Here is a 25,253-nt window from a genome sequence, read left to right on the forward strand (position 1 = left end):
ACACATTTGTTTTTGTTTTGTTTTATTGTGTTTTTGATGGGGGAGGAAGGGCTGGGGATTACTAAACTGTTCATTTTGAGCTAGTTGGAATATATATAGTAGTATATATATGTATATACACACATTTGTGAATTATCAACTTTTGAGATAGCTTGCAGTGAATGACATTTTTATAGGACTATCATGTAGTTAAGGAAATGGTTTTAAATAGCGGGCCATGAGCCAGCCTTTAAAAGACAGGAAGAAAAAAAAAAAGGAATTCAGAAAATACAGAAAGTTCTGCCACTGAGATATTATTCTGAGGCCCAGGAAAAGCTTTCAAGATGATGTGTGTATCAGTATTCCTTAGGCATAAGGACTCAAAAGAGAACACTTCATATGCCAATTAGGAAGGCATTAGTGAATTTTGAGGAGTTTCATTAGATTGGTGGTGAGCTGGGGGAGGAGGAAATGGATTCCTTCAGCTGGTCAATGAAAAGGAACTTTGAATGTTGGGTAGTAGAAGGAAAGGATAGGTCAAAAGAAAGGTTTCTGTTAGGGTTTCTTTGTTAGAATGGGGAAAGATAATGTTCCTGGAAAAAAGGGTAGATGGGGTGACCTGGCATTAGAGATTGGCAGGGCGGGTACAGCAACAGGACAAGGGAGGGAAAGAATTGATAACACTTTAGTGAAAATTTCTTAGGTAAGAGGGAAAAAAAAGTAAATTAAAAAAAAGAGTTGAGAAAATATGTACTAAGTTCCTTCCATTGCACTTCTGAGAGGGAACTATATAGTTCTAGTACCCATAGTAAACACGCACTGACATAAATCTTAGCATATTGCTGGTGCTCAGAGGTGCTTCTGATCATGAAAATAAAAGGGATAGCGGATCTCTACCTCATTCTGTGAGACCATCTTTTGGAAACAACAACAATAGGAAAAAAATATTGTGCAATTCCATAGCAAGATAAATGTCACCTCTTTCTCTTCCTCCCTACAAAACCAGGACTGGTTTGGGCCAGTCTCAAAGACACTAGTCTCAACTGCACTGACGTATTTTTTCTATGCCCCAGTATATCTGCTTTATAGGATCTCAGAGAGTTCCATCGATTCTAGGACCAAAAAAAGATTAGTCACAAATGCTAAGCCAAACATATTCTTAGATTTTCAGTTGGATGTCTGGGGTTCAGGATCACCCCCAGAAGTTCTCTGGGCCCCAAAGAGTCCTATATACTGGTGAAGACTGTGGGCAAGACCAGAGTTTCCTGTGCCATTTAAATTAGGTGGTTTCCATCTTGTACCTATGGGAAAGATCTGGAACAAACCCAATCTTTATGATTAAGCAGAAAAGACAACATTTTCCATAAGAATGTAATCTTCTGCATGGTTGGCCACCAGTTATTTTTTTGAACGGTCATTTGGTTTCTGTCAAGTTAGCTAATTGTTCTGCTAAATCATCTTTAAAAGATGACTCGCCTTCTTGAGTTGTTAATACTTGTGAAATCATTTTCCCAAATGAATGAGAATTGAATATATGTGTATATATATTTTTTAAACACATGCACACACACAAAAGTTCCCAAACATATAGTGTGTTGAAAGTTGGTCTGTTGCAAAGTAACTCGAATTCTAGGCCTGGGTCCAGGGGTGGAGATGACTGTAACATTCCACTGAGAATTTCACTCTTGGCTCTTAACCAAAAACTAGAAATCCCTAGTCAAGTCAGATATATGAAGCATCAGGCTCTAACATGATGAGGACCTGAAAAAATGGGAGGAGGAGAGGGAGAGAATTCATAAAGATTAATAAGAAAGTTAGAAGAAATTATGTGGGAAAGAAGGAAAAAGAATAATTGTGATGTTATTATATTCCTGAGCCAGGTACAGAATTTGTGGGTCAATGTTTCATTTCATACAAGCCCAGTCATCATCATGACATTATGAAGTAATCTCCTACAATCTGTTTTGGAAATGCTTTCCCCCAGGTGTCTCTTACGGGGCATACTGAAGCAGAGAGTTGATCTGTTAAATTACCCTTACTGCTCAAATATTTGAAGTACTAATTCATCACTCATGACATTAAATTTATATTTTAACATCATTATAAATTTCACAGAGGTGAATCTTTTCACAACAATGAATAAAGTGCCTCTTGAAAGGAAATTATGTTAACCTTGGAGTGGATCTTATGGGGCAATTCTTAAAAAACACTGGTGTATCTGCATCGTTCTTGGTTAGCCAAGAACATCTAGCACTTTAGATGCACAGACTGAGCCCCAAGTATGCATGGAGAAATCCCTTTGTATTTGCCACACAGATACGGATGATATGGGAAGGGAGCAAAATATTAGAGGATTAAAACCAAACTCAAAGCTAGTTCTAAGGTGTTTGTGGGGAGCCATTTGCTGCAATGACCAAAACTGGGACTTACCACTGGTCTGCAAAGTGAAAAATAATCTTATGGTGAGAGCAACCTTATATTATGCCCAGCTAGAAAGGAAGGGGTCTTTAAACCTGTTAACAATGTTGTGCTTTCATCCATTATCCTTTTGTTAAAACATTCCTGCTAAAACCTAGCTGTTTTATGGGTCTCTCTGACTCCTCACAAGAATCCAAGGGAGGAAATGGAGCCAATAAATGTAATCTACAGGTGAAATTTGCAGAGGCAATTTAGGGAAAAAAGTCCTTATCCTTCTTGGGGTTTTACCATTTCACAGAAGTTATCACCTCATCTCCTAAAGTATTGAGAGATTGTACTGATTAGTCAAAATTTTTATTTTATGTGTTTGTTCTTGGAAAGGCTTATTTCAACAGAAGGTATCCTGAAGTGTCATGTCGAGTATGATCATTATTATCATTTAAAAATTTGGTCAAATAAACATAAGTACACACAACTGTATGTATCATCTTATATACATATTGAAAGTAATTCTATTAATCCTCTTCTATCCACCAATTAACAAAATGTATGTAATTGGCTGTGATCAGACAGGTACAGAGCTAGAGATGAAACAAGGAACATGAAATTGTCAGTCTTTGCCTTCAAAGAGATTAATGCCCAGAACAGATCATTGTTTAAAAAAAAAAATCACAAAAACAATGATATAATAACAGACAAGAGGAAATGTTATGAAGGAGATGCAAAAGTGTGATAGGAGATTAAAACAGTTTTCAAAGGCAGTGGACAGCTTTTCTAAGTAAGTGAAATTCAATTGAAGCCTGAGAGATAATTGGAATTAGGCAAAGTGTGTTGGTTGTGGAAAAATTCAGGCAGAGGAAGTAAGTACAAAGGCACTGGAACCAGAAAGAATGGCCAGCTTTAGAGGCATGTTGCAAAGAGGTCTCCATGAGGCAGAGAGAGGGAAGGATGAAGCTTAGTGAGAAAAGGCTGGAGTCAGGCAGGAGCTGGCCCTTCAAGGGCATTTGGTAGGGTTCTGGGAAGCAAAGTTGGCTGGGCTAGATTTGCATTTCAAAAAAGGACTTCTGGGACTACTCATGTGGCAAAATAGCTAGAGGGAACAAGAGTCCAGGTAGAAAAGTTTTACTATGGTCAAGGCAAAGAAAGGATGAAGGCATGGATTTGGGTGGTTATTAATGAAGAGGGAGAAAAGGACACTGAAGTCAAAATGACAGGACATGGGGAGGGGTTGGATGCAGAAAAGGTGTCAAAGATGATTGCAGAGTAGGTAATTAGTAATCGATTGATAGAAAATGGTGATATCAGAAGCAGGCTTTTTATATTCATTCTACTCTATTTAAATTCATTCCATGCAAAACCAGTGCTTACCAGATGCAAAGCATGGTGGTGGGAATCTAATGGATAGCAATAGGAAAAAAGCATACAAAAGGATATATAACCTCTGTCTTTTATAAGCTCGCATTCAAATACAATGTTTCTCATTTCCGATTGTGGAAAGAGAAAAATAACTACATATCCACACACATAATATGTACACACACACACACACACACACAGATGTATATATACATGTATGTCTGTATATGTGTAGGAGTTCATATCTGTATATAGAAATTTGAGGTATTTGTATCACATGCACATCTGAATTAAGAACCTGTTGCAAGGGGATTGAGGAAGATAAAGGTAAATAATTAGTGTGGAGGTAAGGAAGAGAAACGAAAAAGTTGCTTGACACTATGTTCTTAAATTAAAATGTTTCAAAAACTATCAGGTCTTCTTCTTCTTCTTTTTTTTTTTTTTTTTTTAAGATTTTATTTATTTATTTGAGAGGGAGAGCTCCAGTGGAGAGGAGAGGGAGAAGTAGGCTTCCCTGACGTGGGCTCGGTCCCAGGACCCCAGAACCATGACCTGAGCCGAAGGCAGACATCCAACCAACTGAGCCACCCAGGCGCCCTGAAAACTATCAAGTCTATCTCCACCTTACTATAGAAGAGATTTATATGACACTGGCCCTATTTATCAAACAGAGTCCATAAAAAGAAATTAGGCACTAGTATTCAGCTATATAATCCCTTTTCAATATATGATAGATCCCTACAGTCATGCATGAGAATAATCTTATTAATAATAATGATAAATAATAATAACAACAGTAATCATCCATGGATAGCAATTTTTTAAAAAGCACATAATAAGCATAACAACATAAGTGTAGACTCTATTTAATGTTGTTTGAACATTATGTTTTTACATTTTTTGTTCATTTTTTGAGGGAATTCTAAACTCACAATTTTGTTATCAAGCTGATTCTCCTCATAGCAGACAGAATATGGTTCGTTAGCAATTCTGTCAAATATTTGCCAAAGGAAATGGAGGACAGCTTTCCAGTCTTACCAGGGCATCTTGTGGGTCAGAGCCCTTTCTTTAACAAACTCAACTTGCATATTGATTCTAATAGTCTAACCAAACAGACACGACAATTGCTACTCTGAATTCTTAAGGCTTCTTTCATCACATTTTCCTCGTATGATCGTCTTTGCTTGTTTCAGTTTTGTGTGTATACCTTTTGATTGCTTATTAATGCCTCCTATTCATAGTGATAGTAGTATCTTCTAATCTCTAAGATAGTCTGCAATTGTTGTTTTCCATTACTATAATGGTGCAGAGGGTGGAATGTTTGCAATCACTAGAGGTGAAGTTACCATGAAGCTAATGAAACTTACTCTTCAAGATCTCTCACATCCAAGGGTCCTTTTATGTTCTTGGACTTAAATTTGTATTTTTAATATTATGGTTTTTTGTACCTTCAAAAATAGCCCCCAAATTTTATGAGCCTAAGGGCCTGGAAAACTTATCTGGCCTTGCTTTTCATTTGTATTATAATAATTTGTTTTCATGCCTTTCTCACAGTATTTTAACTTCTTGAGAATAGGGGCTTTATTTTTTTTTCTATTTCTCTACTCTCTAACATTTGGTTCAGTAGGTGCTTGATGAATGAGTAAGTCATGACATTTAGTGGTTGTTTTGGAGCTTACTCTGATGAGTGAGATTTTCTTTTGCATTCATGAATCTTCATTAATGCCAACTTTGTTGCAAAGTTTTTAAAAAAGTAATTATCTTAAGTTACTATATTTTTAAAAAGTTAAAAGTACCTATTTAATTCTAAATTAAATTTCTACTACTGTCAGTATGCACATATTTTGCAAAAAATGCAATCAATCTTCACATGTTATGTTCTTTCATTTTATTTATTTTTTTAAGAATTTTCTTGGGGTATTTTCCAAATGGGAATTACTGAGATAAAGGGCATATTTGATTAGCTTTGTAGATTCTAAGAGTCCTTCTAAAAGGTAAGCCTTGCCAAAGAAAAATGTTATGGCACAGGATTGCATTTATTTTAAGCTGTCATTTAATATAAGATCTCCATTTTGTCTTTATATCTCAAGTTGCTTATTTATAAATCTCCACTCTATTTTTCAGGAGTTGACAAATGTTGACAGATTGACATATGTTGCTTGAGAGCTGATAAACCCTCTATGATATATACTCTAGGAGCTAAACAATACATAACAAATTAGGAAAATTATACCATGAAGATATGTCATCATTTCTAAATTATACAATTCAGGTGCATATTTTGGTCTTCAAGGAAGCAAAAATACTCTTCCTTTCTCCATCCCCTTTTTCTGATCATTTCCAAGTTTTTTTTTTTTTAAAGGAAAAAACCAAACCAAAACATCAACAAAAAAACAACCCCACAAAATCATTTGCCACTTCCTGACCATAGAGATGAATAATTTAAGGACAATCTCAAGCTCTTGAAAAATCTCATAAATATTTTAATTGTCAAAGAAATGGACTTTTATTTGGTTAATCTTTTACCTAATCATAAATAATGGAATAAAATAACCCTCAAAAAATTAACATTAAATAACATAAAGGATAAAGGCACATTTAAACAATATATTAGTAGAAAAAAGTTTTGGACTTTGTCATAAATTTTCTGACAATTCAGCTGCAACTGACAACTAAAATATGACTCCAGAATCCAAACGTAGTCCCAGGAAGCCCTGTCATCCAACTGCCCCTTCATCATCTTTCTTAAATGCTCTTTCAACATTTATCATTGCAATTTTTGGCCTTTTTTTTTCTCTCTAGCATATCAAACCAAAAAAGAACAATTATTACATGCTCACTTATACCCAGCTTCCTCCCTTTATATCCCCTCATTCCCCAGGCCTGAGTATTTCCATAGGAATCCTGCTACTACTTAGTGGCCGCCATGTTTTATTATAAAACTGCAGTTATCAACAATCTTTGGTCCTTCATCCTCAGTTTGGGAAAACCGTCCACTAGTACTATAGATTCCTTCAAATGGAAAATTATCACAAAGTTGTAGGCTCTTCCCTTATCCTCACGGCAAAATTACTGTAATAAGGAATTAGTAAGCTGTTTTGAAAAGTAAATCATCTAGACCCAAAACAAAGCTGACTGATAATAATTCCATAGGTAAGGGTTTTTACTACTGCCTTCCTGTTTAATTTGGAAAGACCTGAAACTTCTTATTCCAAAATACATTTTTGTTTTATATTCTTCCAATTCTAAAATAATGATACACTCGATAACATTTATCTATTGTAAAGCTTGTAAAGGGTCTCATATCTTGGAGAAAAAGTACCTTTTTTTGAAAGGGTTCCCCTTTTCTGAATTTTGCTGTTTCCTTCTTGTTGAGCAGTGGCCCCTCCTGGGAAAACAGAGCTATTTCAGCCAACATTCAGATTTCATTTTACATTAGACTCTGTGGAATATTACAGTGCTATTCAGGCTTATTCATAATCTTTTCCCTGATTTCGCTGTTTTTATAGCCTAGCAAAATTTATTTTTGGTGTTTGTTGAAGGGTCAGCAGAAGATACTTGGACATCAAACTTTTTCAAAATAAATTATGATGGCAATACTGCTAAAATATCTCTCAGCAGTTCTTATTACCCTGCAGATTAAACAGGAATAAAATTATTATTTTAGGGCTGTTTTAAAATGAATGTTTTTGCCCCCTCCCTTCCCACATATATAGCAAGGAGGCACCCCAGATTTCATCTTTATTTAAATGGTGGCAATTACAATATATATCAAGAAGTCTGTAAGCATGTAATGCTTCGGTTAGCATAAGCTCCAGAGAATGGAAAATCAGGAACAAGTCACTTGTAAGGAGAAGTAAATTTCATATATGGTTGTTCCTGTTCAGCTCTTCCTGACCACAACCGGAGTCTATCACTGTAAATTAACATTCTAAGTTAGCCACAGCTGTGATATAACTAGGAGGATGTGTTCTTTATATGATTCTGGATCATTCCGTGGTGTGGATTACTCTGGCCTCTAACTTCTGTCTTTTGCAGCAGGGTGCCAACGTTTTCTCGATTTCACTGCTCTTTAGAATTCTCCACCAGAGGGAGAACAACGGAAGGAGAAGTAGGTTTCACCCGCAGTTCTGGAGAAAGTTTGAATTCGACAAAGCTTGCGTTAGTGAATTAAAGAGGTCTAGCCCAACTCCACCTCTCCCTGCTTGCTTTCTCACTCGGTAGGAACTGACTGACCACCCCCCATCCCCCCAGCTATTGCAGTAATTTTATTGTTGATTGCCTTTTAACCCGGGTTTTATTAGTTCCTTTGAAATCAAGTTGTAGTGAGAGAGTTTAGGACACTGTCTCTGAAGAGGCTAGATTATTACTATTTATTTTTTATAAAAAACTAACGATGAGGGGTGCCTCAGTCGTTAAGCGTCTGCCTTCGGCTCAGGTCATGATCCCAGAGTCGTGGGATCGAGCCCCACATCCGGCGGGAAGCCTGCTTCTCCCTCTCCTGCTCCCCTTGCTTGTGTTCCTGCTCTCGCTATCTCTCTCTCTGTCAAATAAATAAATAAAATCTTAAAAACTAATGATGAGAATTATGACAGGCACGTTGTTCAACACATGAAGGCAGGATACACACACATTCAAGGAGAAAATCTGGGAAGACAGTGAGATCTGACCATCTTTAAGGTTCTCTGAGCCCTTCCTGCGTACCCGGAACAGTCTTACACTCAAATTCCCTTGCACAGTTTGTCTTTGCCCTACGCACGTGCGGGACTTTCACTAAAGTAAGAAAGGAATGAACCCCAAACTTTCCTGGAAAAAAACAGCAAAAGTTCCTCTCCTTCCCGAGGGTTTCAGAGCCTTAATGGGGGGGGGGGCAGGTGTCAGAATTCCGAACGTTTTTCTCCAACGTCTCTCTGCATTGTGGGGAACGGCGGAGCCCTTCGGGGCTTCCTGGCAGCGGAGGAGAGCGAGGAGCCCCTGGGTCCTTCCTCGGTCTTTGAATCTCCCGGGGCCGCTCGGTTCGCTCCCCGGGACCGCGGCGGCCGTGCTGCCTGTGGCTGCGTCTCTACGCAGCTTCCAGCGACCCCTGTCGGGGGTTCCCGGCAGCCGCTCCCCGCGCCGCCGCCCCCCGCCCGGCCAGGCTCGGGGAGGGAAAGGGGCTGCGCCCGGGAGCGCCGAGCCCAGGCTCCTCCCGGTGGCGTGTCCGCGCCTCGGGGTGGGGGTGTGGTGGGGAAGAGGGAGGGGGCGAGGCAAGGGGAGGGGGAGAAGGAGGCGCCAGTCTCCAACCTGCGGGCGGGAGGTGGGTGGCTGTGGGGCAATTGAAAAAGAGCCGGGGAGGAGTTCCCCAAAACTTGTCGGAACTCCGGGCTCGCGCGGAGGGCAGGAGCTGAGCGGCGGCGGCTGCCTGGGCGATGGGAGCGCGGGCAGGACGGTGAACGTCTCTCCCTCCTCGGGCTGGGAGCGCGCCGGACGGACGCCACCACCGGAGCCGACAGCGGCGGGACCCAGCGCGGCGGGAACCGAGGACTTCCCTGGGCGACAGAAGCAGCCCCGAGAGCGAGGGCGACCGGCTGAAGGAGCGACCGCCAGCCCCAGGTGGCCCGGACCGCACGCCGCGTCCGCGCCGCTCCCCACAGGCGACAGGAGACGCCCCCGCTCCGCGCCAGTGCCGCAGCTCGGCCGCGCGCTCTCCCCCTCGAGGGACAAACTTTTCCCAAACCCGATCCAAGCCCTCGGACCAAACTTGTGGCGCGTCGCCTTCGCCGGGAGCGGTCTGCGTAGAGCGTGCATTTCTAGGGCGAGATGTCCGAGCGCAAAGAAGGCAGAGGCAAGGGGAAGGGCAAGAAGGACCGAGGCGCCGGCAAGAAGCCCGCGCTCCCGGCGGGCGGCCCGAGCCCAGGTGAGTGCGCAGCGCGGCCCGGCTCCACGATCCTCTTCCTCCTCCTCCGCTGCGGTCGCCTCTCCCTCGTCCGCCCGCGCCCTGCGCTCCGGGCGCCTGGCACTGCTCCCGGGCGTCCGCCGAGCCGGGAGGTTCTCGCCCTCGGTGGGGCCGCACCTCACCTGGGCGCCCAGCCCCACCCGGGCGCCCGCACCCCGCGCGTAGAGTTGGGGGCCGCAGGCGCGCCGCACGCCCTCCGAGGGTCCAGGTCGCATAGCGCTCCCTGGCTTGGCCTTTTCCTAGCGCCCTGCAGCTGAGCCCAGCCCGGGAGCCGGACCGGAGTGCAGGAGCGGAGGCTGGGTGCGCGCTCCTTCGGCGCCAGGAGGGCTTTGCACGGGCCCCGTCTGCCCTCTAGCGAGAAAAGCGGGAACGGGTCTCCACTTAGCGTGCCTGGTTTGGAAGAGCCGGGTGGTCGATGAGAGGCCCCGGCAGCGGGTGCGCGGCGGGGCTTGGGGCGAGCGGTGTGCAGGTTCGCGGTGTGTGCGTACGTTCACCCTAATTCGGCCCTGAGATATTGGACCTCGGATCAGTTGAGAGGGATTCCTAGAGGTCGGCGAAGCAGATAAAATCTAGCCCAGTGCCAGGAACCAGGTCGGCTCCAAATGAGTTCTCAAACTTTAAATTTAGCACTTCTGTTTTTCAGGACCTCCTTGATAAATGTGGTTAATTTATGTTCCCAAGAGGTTCCGAAAAGCAAAGTTCATCTAAAATTTTGAACCCAGTTGCTTACTGGTTATATAACAGAATGAAATGGCAGTGGAGGCTTTCTAGAGACAAATCTTGTATTTAAAATCAGAACACGGATGTGACTGACAGTTTCACCTTAGATTTCCCTAAGAAGAGCTGATCCTTTAGATATTGTCTTGAATAGAGCAAGCATCCCGAATAAATACTTGCTTATGAGTGAGTGAAAAAGATGCTTAAAAAAGGAGAGGAGAGGGTTAATTATAAGGGTTTTTTTTCCCCCCTGTCTCTGCAATTCCCAAATGTTAATTGATCCAGATCCCTTAAGTCACTTAAAGCATCCCCCAACACATTTTATAAAGCACTTCTGAAAACTTAATTCACTGGCTCTAGCACTTGGTAATACTGTGGCTGAGAAGATAAGCAGAAGAAATTGTTCCTTGTAGGAAGAAAACAAGATTTGCTTAGTCCTCTTATTGGCATCACTGATAGCATTTCAGAACCTGACTTACTGGCAGGGACCTTCCACAGGTTTTGAGCAAAACAGAAATTGAACAAAGAGTAATTGTTTGGCCACTGACCATTCCTGTGCATGCTTGTATAATAAGATACTGCTGATCAGATTCACCTTATTTACCTCAGGAGGGCATATTGAGATTGTCTGTACTTTTGCCCTGTGTTTGGAGACAAGGTATGAAATGGGGAGCCAAATTAGCAACCTCTGTAAGTGACTTTATCTGCTGTCCTTTCAAAAGTCATCGTGGTAAATTAAAGAGACCTTGGACAGAACCCAAACTGTGAAGTTGTAGAGTTATTTGTGGGGACCTTTAGGTTCCCCTGTCCTGCCCATGAACTCTGCCTTCAGAAGTTTCCGTGGTCCTCTGTAGGTGGTCTGATGAATGAAGGAGGGGCATTGGTTTGAAGTGGCATCCTTTTTAGGTAACAGGTTTGCGTTTTGTCAAGGGTTTATAGCAGCAGGGCCTTAGCATAGACATTTCAGATAAGCAGGTAGATTTAAGAGCAAGCAGGCGTTTCTGTGTCCTGCAGATCTTATCTATGAGGTTGACAACCTAATGTTCTCCCTTGACACCGAGTTCAAGAGCTTCCTCAGTGACTCTCATTCTGCGTTCTAGTCCACAGTTGTGCTTTCCTCTAAACCAGATAGATTGGCAACTTTAAGTGACATTCTCTTTACTATCTTCCTGGAAAATTGAGGTGAATTTGGCTCTAGGTTTGCTTTTAGTATATTTATCTCCCTTTTCTGTCAGGTAGTCCTCATCTTTGGGGAGGAACCTTTTACCTCTTCCAGGGCACCTTGGAGGAGGTAAAAACTTCTATAAATCATATAAACCGCTTAAGAATATTGGTTCTTCATTTGATTTGAAAAGAGTGGTCAACTCGAAACCAGCCCTATGTAAAAGCACCAATAGTATTGCTTTGAAATCAGTGTTTCTCTCCTTGTCATTTTCCTTATAATGGTGAGTGCCAGTGTACTTGTCCTTATCTTAGGGGAATAAGTAACTGATAGCTATAATGGCTTTGGGAGAAACTCACACCTTTTTTTCAACTGTCTTTGCACTCAAGTTCTCAGGCATTCTCCAAAGAATGACTGCTGGTGCCATGACTGTAGTGTTGCCACTTGACATGCCAGCCCCGATGAGGACCCAGGAGCTCACCCATCTGTTCAAGAGTTCCTGCGGTAGTGCCCTGCGGTCCCACGTTTCACCCCTTGCGTAAAGCAGCCACTGAAACTGCCTGTGCTGGATGATGCACTTGCAACCAGCCAGCCTCTCTTTGGACGTTACAACATTACTTCATGACAGTCGGGGGAGATATAATGCTGAGATAACAGCCTCTCGGCCCTGCTGTGCGCCCTATTGTATGCAGAGGCATAAACACATCTGTTGGAGGGAAATTTTCAGGGGAAAAAGGCTTCTTTAACTTTCATATGACATGTGACTGATATGTGATACATACATGGCTATGTTTCATAGCATCCACATTTTTATACAATTAACTGAATATTGAATTGCACACTATCGGGGCTGCAGATGTTCAACAGAATTATCTACTCCATAATGCTCCAATAGGTCCCAAGCCCTTGGGCTCATTGGTTCCTCTTCTTTGCTCAAAATAAGCAACCTCAGCAAATCCTGGGCTTTGTAACATGGATCCATGTAGTACCAGGGGCCCTGTAATGTCCTGGGCCTCCTAGATTCTAGACCTCTCATATCCACCCTATTCTAATTGACTTAGCTCAGCAAACTTCCTACCGAAGCCCCAGTTACAAAACCAGAGGTTTTGTTTTGTTTGCTTTGGTCTTTGGCTCTGAACTTCCTTAATGAATTTCCATTTGCTGATATGTTTTTCTTCCATAAAACACCACAAAGGATTTTTTTCTCCCACCCTCCCCCTTTTAAAAAAAATAACCTGGAACAAATTCATTATCAACCTAAGCTGCATTCTAGAACTGTTGGGTCTCCAGCTTCAATCGTGGTAGAAGGGGCATTTGTGACTACAGGTGAAACTTAGTATACCAAATGGGGAGGAATGGTCCATGTGCTGTCTGGATGACATCACCCACCTGTTTCTTTAAGTGGCTCCCCAGACTGAAGTGCTTGTAAACATTCTTGGATGTGAAGTGTGCTGTCACTAACAGGGCAGTGTGTGTTTACAGAGCAGGAGGAATGTCCAGTGATCTGTTTCAACCTGGTTACTCCTGGCCACTTACTTTCTGTAACTGTTCCAAACGTTAAATCTTGTTTATAGGATGAAATAGGATTTCTTTTGAAGAATTATTTTGAAGCAGAAAGAGTGGGAGAAACCTGGGATTCTATTCTCATACCTACGGGATGATAAAGCAATAACTGATGGAAGAATGAGACGAAAAATAAATATATATAAATAACCAGAAAGCATTGAACGAGTATGAGAATAGGGAATACCTTATACATGCCAGGCACTATACTGGATGCTTTTATATATTTTTTTTAAAGATTTATTTATTTATATATTTAGAGAGAGAGCACAAGCAAGGGGAGCAGCAGAGGGAGAGGGAGAAGCCGACTCCCCGCGGAGCAGGGAGCCCGATGTGGGGCTCGATCCCAGGACCCCGGGATCATGACCTGAGCCGAAGGCAGCCGTCTAACTGAGCCACCCAGGCGGCCCGCTTTTATCCTTTTTAATAAGGGAGCTAATATTTATTGAGTATCATAGCATGTTCCAGGCAGGGTAAGAGACACTTTGTGTATTTTGTCGCTTATCCTTTAGGAAGTGCAAAAATGCCTCGCTGTCAGACAGCAGGGAGCGGGATGCCTAGTTCTTAGCTCTATAAACCAGATTGCCTGGGCTTAAATCCTAGCGCTACCATTCCTTAATGGTTTTATGAGAAAGTTATTAATCTCTCTATGCCTAAATTTCCTTATTTGTAAAAATTGCATAATAATATTACTATCATGAAGTTATTATGAGGCTTAAGTGAGATAATCCATGGAAACACTGTAAACAGTGACCAACACGTAGTAAGTGCCCAATAAATGTTCGCTCTGCTTATAAAATTACTTCAGAAGCAAATTGTCTGTGTTTTTGCAAAGGTATTTGACATCATTTTCAAAATTTACCTTTTATGGTAAAAAAATAATTCCAAACCGGCTTTAGATTAGGGTGAGTATAAATATTAATATCTACTACCTGTAAATATAGAGAAAAGGGGATAAATATGTCAAATACGATAACTGCACATATGTATGATGAAAACGGTCCTGAATTCAGTCTAAATATTGAAAGTAGAGTGAGGTGCAACATAATTTTATCTCTGGCAGAAAAACGTTGAGGTTTCAAGCTATGAGAAGATTTTGAAACATGACTCCTTTTCTGGCAACACTTAAGAGTTGATGCTCAGACCTCACTTTATTATATAGAATGCATAATCTTCTCTTTGGGGGCTAGTAGAAATTGTAGCAATTGAAAAGGAGAGTGTGTATGAACATTTTCTTTGTTATCTTTTTATCACATGTAACAGTGTATTGCCAGCAAAGATCCCAGAATTGAATGCAGGTGTTTCTAAATATAAATAAATAATGAACATGGGAAATCCATACTCCTCGCTATTTTCTCCCCTCCTCACCAGAAGAGCTGTCCGTAGTGTTTCAAGTTCCAGGAGTGTGATGCTTCCCAAATCCGTATTTTATTAACATTCTTGAAGTAACAAGTTAAATTTGGCATTAACAAAGTCCTGATTAGCACATTCTGTGAGGACAGAAGAAAACAAACTGAATGTCAGGAGTTGGGGTGAGTGATTTTATTTGCTCAAAGAGACAAGTGAATGGACTTCTCATATTTTAGTTAACCCTAGGGCTTTCCCCTTCATAAACAGAAAATACAAAAAAAAAAAAAAAATTAAATCAGGTAGTATTGGCCTAAAAACTGATTTATTTTAAACAGAGGAAAATATGCTATAAGGTACATAAAAGTGGAATTTCCCCAGAAGCACAAGTGATGTTTTGCATCCATCCTAACCCTACACATCATAATTGTAATCCTGTGCATGTGTCCTTGTAGGAGTTTTAATAGATTCTTTAAAAAGTGAGCCACCAAGATGCCAATAGATGTCAGTGTTTGTTGCTTTAGAAAAAGTAAGGTGTTAGAAAAAAAAAGCTTAATTTGTTCTCAGTTTTAATAAGCTAAAGCTGACTACTCTGAGAAGTTTGATGAGTATTAGGACCCTGGATAACCTTGCGTACTTTGTTAAAGAAAATGTCATATTTCCACATTCCGCTCTTCTATTAAAAGATGCCTCTGCAATAAATTCCTGAAAGAATTCAGAATGTAGGCTGAAAATACACGATCAGCACATTTTTTTTTTCTTTTTTAAAACGAAGACAATTGTTCGAGAATGTGGTGGATGGGGTTACCTCTTGTATGTCTTTTGCATTATTCAAACTAGAAATTAATTATGCATGCATCTTATATCACCTTGATTAAGATTGAACACATACATTTTCGAGTCCAGCTCAAGTGAGATCTGTGGGCTGTGGCCCCTGGAAGGCCAAAGGCGACCAGAAATTTCTTCTTTCAATGTCTTTTACTGGTGTCACTTTTCTGTGGCCTCCAGAGGGTGCTCCAGGAGCATCACACTGCTAGTCCCCAAAGAATGACTCCTTTTTGCTTTTCTTAAGTTACTTTGATATTCTGGGCAATCTGTGGGGGAGAAGGAGGGCCCTGATTTCATCAGAGTTAGCTGCCTCAACTGGCGTTCGTTTTCCAGCGAGACCAAAGAGCCGGAATTCACTAGGAGCTCTGAATGGGAACATTCTGATGTATCCTTCTGATGGTGACGATGCCATTGTCACTTGCAGGGGGATGTTTGTGAAATTAACTTTCACCAGCACTTTTTCCTCAGAGAACCTAGCATCTCACAAGCACCTTTCAGTTGCCCCTTACAGCAATTCCTTTTGAGTAAGTTCAGAGACCTTAAAGCGATTTAGTCATATAAAAAGGTTCCCTATGTAAGCATCTGCCTTCGGCTCAGGTTGTGATCCCAGGGTCCTGGGATCCAGTCTGGCATCAGGCCCCCTGCTCAGCGGGGAGTCTGCTTCTCCCTCTACCCTTTCCCCCTCCTCGTGATCTTTCTCTCTCTCACGCTCTCACATAAATAAACGAGATCTTAAAAAATAAAACGTTCCCTATGGCATTGGAAAAATGATACATGAGCGCACCAAATTGAACAAAGGATTTTTACTAACACATTTGCTTTCATTTCTTCACACTCTTTCCTCAGCTCCTAGCTAAAATTGTTTAAGAAGCCTTCTTCAATTGAGGTACACATTTTTGAAAATAGGTATGAAAGATCAAATCCGTTGGATCATGGGCTAATGTTGTAATATCGTCACCTAGTCCCTGTTACTTGCGCACGATTGATCCCACCCAGCACGTGTCATCTTCAACCGGGAGCTGCTCCCATTATATTATTCCCCTGCCCTTTTGAAGTATAGTATTGTTCATTGTGTTTCTTAGACAAGAAAGGTATTATTAGGGCACCTGGGTGGTTTAGTTGGTTAAGTGGCCGACTCTTGATTTTGGCTCAGGTCATGATCTCAGGGTCATGAGATCGAGTCCTGTGTTGGGCTCCGTGCTGGGCGTGGAGCCTGCTTAAGATTCTCTCTCCCTCGCCTTCCCCACGTGCGTGCACTCTCTCTTAAAAAAAAAAAAAAAAAAAAAAAGTATTACTAATGGGAAGTAGCCTTTGCTCTGCCACCGTGTCCCAAACCTTTCATTCCACAGTTTCAACAGGCAGGCAGCTGGCTCCTTGGGCAGCTGCTGAGTTTAAGTTTCAGTGATGTGAGAGTCAGGGAATGTTTTATTAGGTTGAACCATATGAAATTGTCAATTTTGTAGGTCATACGTGACTGACTATATAGTTCAGTATTTGGATTCTCTTTATACTTTATGTGTTATTTTAAATAACATGGTAGAGACAACTTTGAAAGAATTCTTACAAGTTTTGGTATTTAAAAGAGGTTAAAAGTCATATACAAAGGAATCTGGGCTAGGAAATCCTTGAAGTGGCATTTTTCTCCAATAAATAGATCAGGTCATATATCCATATGAAACGAATTCAGCATAAAGTCAGAGTATCGGGGCAACTAGCATTTCCCCTTGGAGAGAAGAGTAGTGCATTTCTACTGTGACATAGAACTTTTCTTTTTATTTGACCTGTTAGAAAACTGTTACCTTGCTTTCTCTTACCCGCCCTATTTCTACAGAGATTACAGAGGTGTGAGAAGGAAATATTAGTGAGTGGCGAATAATCCTGGCTTTATTTTATGAGATAATATGACAACAAAATCTTTGTCAGCTTCATAGTACTAGAGCAACGTGATTTTTCTAGTATCTTAAATAACTGAATTTTATTGTCAAGTGAAAATGCATCTCATTATGAATGGCCTATATTGCTTTATAAGTAAGATTAAATTTAGATAAAGCTGGTTTTTTAAAAGTGTATATTTGTGTTTGTGACTGTAAGTCATCTGTTGTTATATATAACGTTGTAGTTGTAGAGACAAATTGCAATTTTAAAGGTTATGGCAGCTCTTTAGCTATTCCGTCCTGAATCTAAAACCAATCTTTAAAAGGAAATGTCTGAATTCCAATTTGGAATGATTTTTTTTTTCCAGAACACATAAATCTTACAAATATAGTGAAATGTTTTGCATACCGAATGTTTTAAATTTAAGGACTACAGAATTGAAATTTGAAATTCCTACACATTTTGTGGTTTTTTTCAAAACATAGAATTCAACCTTACATAAAAAGTTTGAATATTAATTATACACAGAAACATTTCTCTGTTAATGCCCTAAGGTTTTGTAACTTAAAGTCTATCTTTTAGCTGTGTAGTAGGTCATTTATTTAGGAATTTCCATTCATATATAATAGGAAATCACACTTATATGTGAACTGATAAGAGATGCATCAAAAAATCAAAGAAGAGAAAAAGTGAGGGAGATAGTCAGCAAATATTTAAAGGAAAACAAATGTTCATGAGAAGAGAGCTTTCTTCTATGGAGATAAATGTATGTGTTGCTATTTAATGTTTAGGAATATGTGTTTTGTGAATCGAATGTTCTTTCTATTCTTAAGTTTATCAGGACTTAGAAGGGTTTCTGGTTGTCCTTGAACTTGTGTCTTCTCCCGTCTCTGCATCTTATTCCTCAGACTTTCTGTCCTGTCGGAAGGACACTTAGAGAAGAAGAGGATTCGTAACCTGCTCTAACAGCAGTTGATGTAAAGTCGGCTTGAAGATAAGGGGAGTCATTTTGGACACAGCACATTGTACTTTTGTGCCTATAATGTGAACATTTGTATTATGCTTAACATGGTTTTCGTCTATGAAAAAGGTTGCTTCTTTTTTTGGACCTTCCCTTTTCCCTCCCTTCCCTCTCATACTGGGAAAGTGCACTTTCCAGTTATGAGTTTATACTGTATTAAAGGTTATGGATTTTTAAATGAAAGGGTTGTTTTGTGTTTGTGTTGTATATTCATGCAACATACAGATACATGGTAATAAGATTTATTTGGATAGAGGTCAATGTCATACCCATTTGTAACTTCAGTTAGGGTTGAGATGAGCCTAAAACATGGACCTATGTAACCAGCATTTAAGTGAAGCCCGAGTGAACATTTTAAGTCATCATTTTGATGATTCTGTATCTTCTCTCCAAACCCGCTGGAGTGAAGGACGTACAAAGTAGGGATGGCATTTTGAATCTGCACCTTTATATTCCACAGGGAATGGGATGAAACAAAATCCCGCTAAAAAGGATACACCTGGGGCCCAGCCCTCCTGGGTGGGGCCCCACTCCTGCCCCTCCGATCCAGCCTTCCCTAAACCAAACAATATTCTGCCTTTGGGCAGCACTCTGGAACTGAGCAGCATTTTGCGTTCTCCAAAAATTATCTGGCTATTTCACCTCAAAAGTCAAAATCCCTTTTTCTGAGTGTGACATTAAAAAGAAACATTGGCTCTGTTTCTTCCTAACTAGCAGGCCAGATGAGAATTCCTACCTTCAAATATAGTGCAGTTCAGAACAGAGCAGCAGGAGAATTTGAGCAGCATCGAGCAGATGATTCTGGGACACCTGAACACTTGCCTGGCTTTCATGAGTGCTGCCTTCCTCCTGTGGTGGAGAGGGGCTGCTTCGGTTCCATCAGAGCATGGTTGAAGGAACGCTCTGGTCTGTGCTCTTACTGTGATTGAGCCCAGACTGTTCCAGCCTCCCCTTTGTGTGACCCGGACGGTGACTGAAGCTTTTAAGCCTTACTTTCCATGTGTGGAAAATTGTATGTAATTCATGTGGTGGTTCTGAGGAGTAGTGTTCGGGATTGTGCTGGGGATCGAGTAAGGACTAAATGATTTACTGGGTTTGAATATTAATAAAATCTAAGTATTTTTTCCATGTTTGTTCATCTAATGGTATCTTCTTGTTTGTATGTCTGTATCAATGTTATCTGAATTTTAAGCCCTTCTTCAGAAGACAACTTTACAAATACATGCTGTGCATCTTTTCACGGGGTCTTATACACAGAGGCTCTTGTAGTTACCATGTTGTTGATAGTATATATCAAATATTTATTTGGCATAGATTCTATAGCTTTGGACCATTGGTGAGAGTTAGATGCCAAATACGTAACACATTCATAAAAAGATGAGCGGATATTCTTAACGTGAGGTTTAACTTGAACTTTGACCTATAGATAAACCCATTTTTGGAGAATAGAGGAACACTGGCAGTGATACTTTAATGGATTGGTGCAATAATTGGTTATGGGCAATTATATTTTAAATAATAGACACACACCCTTACTCTTTTAAAATATATGACAATTAGTTCTTTAGATGTAACATTTCAATTCCTTATCCTCTATGTCTTGATGGTCAAGGGTAACTTATATTGCACATAATGCCTAGTAGAGTACTTTTCAAATGAATACTTAAAGGATAAATGAGTGAGAATCATTTTTCTATATATGTTTATTAACTCTTGTGTTTCCTGAGCTAAGGGATAGATAATTGTAGTGATTGATTGATACGTTGATTTAACTGGAGCACATTGTTTTGTAAGGTATACTAAGTTCATTGTCTCACAAAATTTTTCATTTGTATATTAGGTTGACATTATTTGTATAGGTATCAAACCGGCTTTTATATTCTTCTGGTATTTTCGGTCCTCTCTGCCAACAGAGTGACAGTATTTGTGTTAAGCACAGTATTTCACTCTTTAAAATTATAGTATTCTCTATATTCTCCACTTGTTATTTTTAAAATAAATAAAAACAGGGAGCCTGCTGTGAAGCCCATGAAATGGTAGATTTTTATAAACAGTTATAATAGCAGTAATATTGAAAATAATTGTCATCTCTTTCTGAGAAAAATATTGAAGGCTGGTATATTGTCTCAGAAGGATTAGTTCAAATACAGAAAATAGATTGTGATTATAATTTGTTTTAGTGAGGTCACCTTGCTATATACTTGGAATCTTCCCTGGGGGGTGATGGTGGGGGGAACGGCTCATGCATTATCCATTTTGGGGAAGAGATATATACAGAAATTATGGAAATGAGCTAGTGGGTTTGTCATGAGAAAACCAATTATTTGAATACTGGGTTGAATAGAAAATGAAATACATAATTTTCCATATATTAAATTGAATAGAAATGGGAGACGTATGTCTTAAGGGTTGTGTTTTGTTTTTGTTATTTTTTACATGTTGACTGTATTGTGTGTTCTCGGTTGCCCTTAACCTGACAGGAAGGGAAAACGTCAATAGAAATAGTTATTTTACATTTTTGATATCTGAAAGCAACATTAGAATTTTAAATGTTGTGTACATTATTCACACCCCATTGAAAAGGACTGGGGTCCACTTCACAGAGGCAGAGAAGACAAAGGCCATTTATTATCTTTCCCCAGGAATTAACAATATAAAGAGTATAGTCCCCAAGACCTCTATGGATTTATTCTCCTCTCACATCAAATCTACACAAGACTCCTTCTACCAAGAGGGCCTCTAAATTGGACCATGCACGGTGAAAAAAAAAATGTCGCCCCTTACAATATTGCACTGAATACAGAGTAAATACTCACACAACTTTAAAAGCTCAGTGAAAGCTTTGGTGAAAGCTTTTCACATCCGATTTTGGTGACCGCAGTCACACTCTGTAAGGTAAAGACATGCTTCAGTGCCTCCCTCCACCCTCCACTGAAGGTTAGGTTTACTTCATTCTACCTCTTGAAATTGTGATGAAGAGGCAGGATGCGGCCATCTTGCTGCTCTGCCCCGAGTGCACCGTCTGGGAATAAAGCTCCCGGGAGCCAGAGCGCGAGAAGCAACTGTCTCACAGGGACATGCTTCTGGACATGGCTGTTGGGGGGACGTCAAGGTGCCTCTGCCGTCTGCCACCAGGGGATTCCATGACAAGAGGCAGCCGCAGGAGATCCGACTGCCCTTTTTGTCATTTTAGCTACGTGATTTTACAAAGTTACTGCTGACCTTAACACAGATGCCGTTCAGGGATTTGTTTCTGTGAAACTTCTCAGCAGCTGGATGGCACGGTTCCTGAGTAATGCTGCTGCTCTTGAGCAAGATAAGTTACAACTGCATCAGGAGAACCATTTATCCATCACTGGTGGTGGTACAATTCTCACATTAACTTAGAGAGAAATAACTCTTTGGAAGAGTCACAGTGTTTTGCTCATATTAGTCTATCAACTCCCTGTAAAAATAGGGAAAAAAAAAAATTATTTCCTGTTCAGAACTTGTAAGCATCTAGTTCTGGGTGATGAATACAGCAGTCGTTTGTTGATAACTCCCTGGAGAAATTAAGCGAATAATGGGCATCCTTAGAATTGTCTTGTTTCATGGTACGTTTGTAACTAAAAGCCTCTTCTTTAAGTAATGATGGTGGTTTCATGGAAGAAAGTCACGCTATTTCTGGTCACCCAAAGAAATAAGAAAAGGGAAATATACATATAGATCTACATACCCAAGGTTCTAAGTTCTAAATTTGCACATTGCCTAAATATGTGGTTCTGTACTTTCTATGGGTATAGACTTTCTTTTTAATTACTTTCAAAAGGTATGAAATAATTATACTTAAAATTTACTAGAAGTTTTATTTTATTTATTTATTTGTTTGTTTGTTTGTTTGACAGAGAGCGAGAGCACAAGCAGGGGGAGCGGCAGAGGGAGAGGGAGAAGCGTGCCCCCAGCCAAGCAGAGAGCCCGACACAGGGCTCGATCCCGGGACCCTGGGATCATGACCTGAGCCAAAGGCAGACACATAAAATACTGAGCCACCCAGGCCCCCCTAGAACTATCTTTTAAATGATCGGATAGGTTTACTTTTTAACTTGCCTTTATGATTATTAGTCCTGTATTTATATTTCAGAAGTTAATGCAGAGCCATTAAACTGTAAGGACATCAACAAATGTGTGTAAATAGATAGCTTTCTATGTTCTGTCACCTTATTTTCTATAATATAGTAAATATGCTTTGAATATTTTATTTCTCTGAATATTTTATTATCTTTGAATATTTTATTTATGTTTGCTTGCAAGAGGTCAAAGCAATCTCAATTCTATTTTGAGCATTTTATTTTGTTATTCATATATTTTAATTTTTAGAAAACAAAGCACTGTTTTCATCCAGAAGATTTTTAATTGAGTGGTCATAGATGCACATTTTAGCATTTCACATCGTTAGACCATAAACCCCATAAGGTCACGCCTTTCTTGTGCATTATCATATCACTGTGGATCAGCACAGTGCTGGAAGCATAGTCATTGCTCTTAAGAATTTATACAATGATTGAATGAATGAGCCATATTGCTGATTTGCCTAAAACAATGAGTTGAGGGAGTTTATGGATAGCAGTTTAGTTATTATGTTCCTATCAGTCAAGAGGAAAGTATGAGTGCAAATCAACACTATTATTCATGGATTTGTTCCTAAATCGACCATTCATTATTTTCCCCCCTTAAATTTGCACAATTTATTTTAAAGCTCTCAGTCAGTAATAATCAGTACTTAAATTATTCATACTCATGAATAGAAATTAGAGGTTTGTTCAGTCTACAATTCTTGCTACGCTAAAATGTTTTTGTTATCTTTTAAGTACATACAGGCAGTGAAGAAATTAAGTAAGCTGATGCAGTTTTAGGAGTTAATATTTGTAAATACTCAGACTATTGTCTGGAACATAATGCTTGCTCTGTTAAGAGTTTGCTATGTAAATAAGTAACCATTGCTCCTGGTAAACAATGAAAATAATCTTCAACAATATTAGTACTGCCTAAACAGTCAAATCTTAAATATGACTAAATTAGTCCTGGGAAAAATCATCGAATATTAGAACTGAAAAGGTTATTCTAGAGGTCATCTGCTTGACTCACATCTTTTGAGATGAGGAAAACCACAGGGTCCAACAGAAGACTCAGTTCCTAGCATTAGAACCTGGGCATCCCGACTTCAGGGTAGCAATCTCAATGACTAGGATGCCATACTTTCAAATCTAAAATTGGTCCTGGATGTGAATTCGACCTCACTTTTATAGTGCTTTGGGTGTGATTATGCTTTTGGAGAAGAAAGACGTATTTCAGTGCCATCACATAGCAGCTTGGGGTATATCACTGGTGTGACTTTAATTATTTTGAGGGTTGCAGTAAATGTAAATCAGCCAAACCTTTATATTTATTTGTTCCTTGTTACGGTAACTTGTACCCAAGTGGGTTCAATAAATATTGACTGACAAGATGACCAGTAAAGTAAATAGTCCTAATGTCATAATAAGGAAGAGGAGGGTGATGGGTCTTTGTGTGTGTGTGTGTGTGTGTGTGTGTGTGTGTTGGGGCGGGGGTATGGGTGTGAGCTGTCTCAGTGCTCTGAAACTTCGCTAGCGCGGACATCTTAATCCAAGAGGTCCTAACAACAAGAAGGATCTCTGTGGGCCCTCTGGATACTCTTTGTGGAAATGATCTACCTGCAAAAAAGAGTGGGGAACACCTGTGTCTTGACAGTTGCTCTGAGACCGAGTCCCTCACTTGCATCTGTGAGCCACTGACCGCTGATCACAGTGACATCTTATCACTAACAACCTGAATTATCTTTGACCCAGAGACCTAGGGGTCAAAGGTCTCTTGGTCCATTATTCAATTTCCAGAGTGGCAGTTCAATTTGCATTAGGAGGTTTGTTTATATTTATTTATTTAACTTGTTTGGAGGGGCAGAGGAAAGGAGGAGGGATGAGAGATGTACTTGCTACTGTTTCCCTCTTACAGGATTGGTATTTAGTCCCGACCTTTAGCTGTAGGATTTGGGCAGCCCTCTAAAAGAAAGGAAGGTCCCAAAGACCTAAGACCTTGTGTTTTTCACCTGGGCCTCACATAGTGTCCTCACAGTTACTGGGAACTGTCATCAAGCCAGAGCCTCACAGAAAAATGATACTCTACAGGTTGCAGCAGGGAGGAGCTCTGCCTTGGGCCCTTGAGGCTGGTAGAAACTCATAGTTTGCTGATTCATAGTCTCCCTTTAATGAAGGACTTAAATAGTGGCTTCACCTTTTGGCTAAGATCAAATGGAGAAAGGGACCAAAGAGTTCATCCGGAACCTCTCCCAGGAACTGGGAGGTCAGACATCTGCTGATTCCCAGCCAGTGGCGGATTGAAAGGCTCTTCTGGGTTGTAACTAGGAAGTACCCCTGGGCCAGAGCTAGGAGCGCTGGAGGTGAAAGCCTGGCTTCCGTGTGTGTGTGTGTGTGTGTGTGTGTGTGTGTGTGTGTGCGCGCGCGCGCGAGCCTCTAACACTGTAGTAAGCATTCACCCTCTGGGAGGAAGGGGAAGGCAGGTGCTACGGTGGAGGAGTACCAGTGCGCTCGCATGGAAAGGGCACTGTTCAGGCAGGCAGGCTGTGGAGAAAGGGCGCTAAATTCACATGGTTGGGGCCATCATTTAAAATGGCTGGGCCTTTCTGCTCAGGTCATGAGCCCAGGGTCCTGGGATTGAGCCCCGCGTTGGGCTCCCTGCTCCACGGGGAGTCTGCTTCTCCCTCTGCCTCTGCAGCTCCCCCTGCTTGTGCTCTCTCACTCTCTCTGTCAAATAAATAAACAAAAATCTTTAAAATGGTTGGGCTTGTATCCTTGTCTGACAATTAAGAAGATAGATTTAGATGAGGTGTAAAAAATTTAGATGTGGAAGAAAACAAAAGTCTGTATTTTATTAAGTCAGTGGTCTCTACAAGGCTGTCCTACAAAATCATACCAGGAGGTATGATTTTACTCAGAGGCCTTAGTAGTGAATACTTCTTCGGAAATCCTAAGGTATTT

The 25,253-nt window shown here is 40.6% G+C and overlaps 1 protein-coding gene across 7 annotated transcripts in view; it reads left to right on the forward strand.

Annotated features, from left to right (window-relative positions):
• NRG1 (neuregulin 1) overlaps positions 1-25,253 on the forward strand; it is a 1,085,273-nt gene that overhangs the window by 859,347 nt on the left and 200,673 nt on the right. For 5 of the 7 annotated variants that reach the window (XM_073902433.1, XM_073902432.1, XM_025885969.2 and 2 more), the window contains exon 1: positions 9,405-9,649. The exons of the other annotated variants lie outside the window; for them this stretch is intronic. In XM_073902433.1, the coding sequence (XP_073758534.1) occupies positions 9,553-9,649 (97 nt within the window). In that variant the 5' untranslated portion in view covers positions 9,405-9,552. Of the gene's footprint in view, positions 1-9,404; positions 9,650-25,253 lie in introns of those variants that run through there. 7 annotated transcript variants of the gene reach the window in all.

The sequence above is a fragment of the Callorhinus ursinus genome, unplaced genomic scaffold, assembly GCF_003265705.2.
Source record: "Callorhinus ursinus isolate GAN/ISIS: 27379988/994484 unplaced genomic scaffold, GSC_fseal_2.0 scaffold17, whole genome shotgun sequence".
Taxonomy (NCBI): domain Eukaryota; kingdom Metazoa; phylum Chordata; class Mammalia; order Carnivora; family Otariidae; genus Callorhinus; species Callorhinus ursinus.